Consider the following 3,576-nt stretch of genomic DNA (forward strand, 5'->3'; position numbering starts at 1 on the left):
ACTGATGTTCTTACAGCTGTAGTGATTGATTCTATTTAAAAAACAGTTGTACGCTTGTCTTTGTGCAAACTGCTTCACTACTTAATTTTGTTTTGCAGTATTTTGACAATCTTAATGGAGTACCAGCAGAAGAATTGCCTTACTATGGTGGCTCAGTAGAAATCGCTGACTATTGTCCCTTTAGTCAAGAATTTAGTTGGCATTTAAGTGGTGAATTTCAGCGCAGCTCAGACTGTAGAATAACTGAAAACCAACCAGGTCAGTTTTCAAGACTTCAATATGGTATTTAAGAGACTACATTTGTTAATCTGGAATGGACTTGCTATATATCCAAACTAATTGGGTATGAAATTAGTTCTCCAGTATTAGCTGTGTAAAAGCTGTGCTGGGGTGAGAAGCACAGCACAACTACCTTGTACACCTAAGAAGCAAACACTCACATCTAATACAAGAATTGTGTAAAAGCTGAACAAAAATTAACCCCAAATGAATGCTCAATATTGCAGAGCTCCAGAATGCTGTAGGATATTACCTGTTTGTGCAGTTGTCTCAAACAAATAAATGCTTTCTGCCCTCAAGCCAGCAATCGCAACTGGCACTCCCTGGAGGCAAGCATATCCACATAGTTCTGATATAAATGCTTTTTTTTTTAATCTTGGGGTTTTTCCAACTTTATATTCAAAACAGTGTAATTCCCAAATTGGTAATGATTAACAATCTGAAAGATTCCAAAAGTAAACCTTGAATTGCATATGGAGACATTGACTTATTACAGCATATTAAGTTGATGTGGACTTTGTTTCCCTGGTAAGTTGCAAGTCAGTATATTCTTTCTACCTCAGATCCTACCAAAAATTATGGTGCAGAGAAATATGGACCAAACTCTATATGTCTTATTCAGAAATCTGCTTTTGTCATGGAACAGTGCAGGAGGAAACTCAGTTACCCTGACTGGGGTAGTGGATGTTATCAAGTAAGTATGTGTTGGATTTTAATCTTTATTTTTTTCAAATAACACTAAAGGGAAAAGTCAGGCATAAAATGCAGGCTATGACTGTTAGAACATCACAGCTGGACACTACGCATGATCTCAGCCTTAAATCACTAGATTGTATGACATGCTTTGAAAAAAAAAAAAATTTTTCCAACCATAAGCCTGTAGTTTAGCTCATGCATCAAATTAAGCATGTGACCACTGGGACAGCTTGCATGTTACTTCCAGTCTTGCTAGGGATTTATCTGTCTTACCCTGTGATGCTTTCTCCACAGCTAAGTAGGAATACTTACATTGGAATCTCCTGTTGCTGAAGCTTAATGTTAATTAGTCACGCTGATTTTTCAAAGGTGGAAAGCACTGTGCACATGTCAATTATTTTTCACGATCCTCCTCTTTAGGACTATCTCAATAAAGATGTCACTTTCAAGAACAGCACAACTCTAAAAAAGTAGTCATTAGCAGAAGCTGAATTGTACTTGTTCTCAGTTGATGATCTGCATTATTGCATGAAAAGAGTACAGTCAGTGCTTTAAAGTATTCTTGAACCAAATAGTTGTTCTGAGTGCATTAAAATACTTGCAGTTCTTCTGTTCTGTAATACCAGCTGTTTACTGAATGTAGCCTCCAAATCCCAAACCATATTTCTGATAAATCATAATAGACACTTGACTTTTATTCTTTTATTTTAAGGTTTCTTGTTCTCCACAAGGGCTGCATGTTTGGGTCAAGGACACTGCGTACTTGTGCAGCCACTCAGGCCAGGTTTTGACTGTGAGTGTTCAGATGAATGGCTGGGTACATGCTGGGAATCTGATTTGCCCAGCCTGTTTGGACTTCTGTGACTCCTGTCCCCCAGAGCGGGATCCTCCAGCTTCTACTTTAACAAGAGCTGCACCAATCGGTAGGTTGCCTTATTTGCTGAAGTGAAACTTTAATATTAAAAAGTCTGATAACTGTAGGTTTGCATCAGCTCTGACTGTTGGGGAACAGGAAAGGAGAGCCATGGCCTGGCTATCCTAAGATCCTAGATGTAGGAGTTAAAGGAAGATGGCAAAGGTGCCCTGCTTTTTGCTATGCAGTCATGGAGGGTAGTGGCTAATATAGGAGAAGTGTGACTACCTTATGTCATCTCTCCTTCTGGTAGTTGTCCCAGAAATCTAGGTTTAGCCTAGCAACTTACTAGAACATCCGACGTATGTTTTGAAGGCTGTATCATTATTATAACCTTCAAAATTACCACCTTGGTGAAGGATGAGTTCTCATTTGTATAACTTCCCATTGACAATGTTAATGCTGTAATCCAGAACATGAAAGATACCTGTCAGTTTGCTTTTTGAGGGAGGAAAAAAGCTTAATTCACTGACTGCCAGTTAATGTTTTGTCAAGAATAGATGGCTCTCTAAAAAGCCATTTTCTAAAAAGAACAGTCGTAACAGTATTTTGCACTAGTGGCTTATTTTTAAACCTTTAACCAATTCTTTAATTGTGGGGTGTGCGCTCTCTACTGCAGTTTCCAAGGAAAGACTAAACCTGTTTAGTTTACCTGTGCAGTCAATTCTTTTTTTCAGAGTGGTGCACTTGGGTTTGTGTGTACCATTTCACACAGTTTTGTTTTGTCTTGGAGATGGCAACATTTCAGTGCTTGGTGTCCTATAGGTTAGATATTAGAATGAGAAAGGTGTAACCTAGGAGAGTCACATCTTCTAGTATCTATTTGAATTCATGCTTGGTGTGAATGTATATATACACACACACGTATATATGTGTGTAATAGATACGTGTGTGTGTGTGTGTGTACACACACAAGCATACATATATATGTAAGATTTTTATCTGTGCAAGTTTACACTTGTGTCTATGGTTTTCTTAAGCCTCGTGGCTGTGTGATTATATACCATACGGACAAACTCCAATTCATGTATTTGGGGTCCTCCCCCACCCCCCTTTTTTTTCTTTTTTACCTTTTCAGCTTGGTGTTTTGTGGATTGGGGTTTTATAAGACTCATGGCCATACATATCAAAAGTATTAATAAAACAGTCTTTTGAAAGTGTATAGTTTTGAAATGCTGCTTCTTCCCAGTCATGCATAGGGAACTTCCTGTTCTTTTCTTGCAATACCAATAAGTTTCTCCTCATTTGTTCTCCTAATTGCTATTAGTGAAGGAGTGCAGGAATTTAAGTTTAAAAGGAGTAGTCATGTTATTTGGTTGGTTTAAATTCCTAGCTCTGAAAGGTAGAATAAATCATTGCAGATTACTGCAAATATGGTTTTGCTCTTTGGTGTTTTTTAGTGTTCTCTTTGTTATTTTATCTTCTCTTTAAATATAAAATTTATAAGCTTTATGGTGTTCTGTTTTTTTCCTTTTTTTTTTTAGACTTATGCTCCTGCTCGTCTAGCCTGGTTATAACCCTGTGGCTATTGATGGCTAACTTAATTCCCCTGCTAACAGGATTATTTCTCTGCGCATAGAGATAAGCATGGGGCAAGAAGATGTTCCAAGATCATATACCATCATGTTGCACTCCTTATTGTGGAGCATGGAGTTTTTTGTCTCTGCAGGCAGCTGTCTTCTGCTGAA

General features: G+C 37.9%; 1 protein-coding gene across 1 annotated transcript in view; it reads left to right on the top strand.

The window, feature by feature from the left end:
* LMLN (leishmanolysin-like (metallopeptidase M8 family)) overlaps window positions 1-3,467 on the top strand; it is a gene marked incomplete at its 5' end in the record, with an annotated part of 13,228 nt that extends 9,761 nt beyond the window's left edge. The window contains 4 exons of the mRNA XM_010282524.1: window positions 99-258; window positions 843-973; window positions 1,688-1,898; window positions 3,373-3,467. Of these exons, the coding sequence (XP_010280826.1) occupies window positions 99-258; window positions 843-973; window positions 1,688-1,898; window positions 3,373-3,467 (597 nt within the window). The remainder of the gene's footprint in view (window positions 1-98; window positions 259-842; window positions 974-1,687; window positions 1,899-3,372) is intronic.
* Window positions 3,468-3,576: the final 109 nt, after the last annotated feature.

Source organism: Phaethon lepturus, unplaced genomic scaffold (assembly GCF_000687285.1).
Source record: "Phaethon lepturus isolate BGI_N335 unplaced genomic scaffold, ASM68728v1 scaffold34142, whole genome shotgun sequence".
Taxonomy (NCBI): domain Eukaryota; kingdom Metazoa; phylum Chordata; class Aves; order Phaethontiformes; family Phaethontidae; genus Phaethon; species Phaethon lepturus.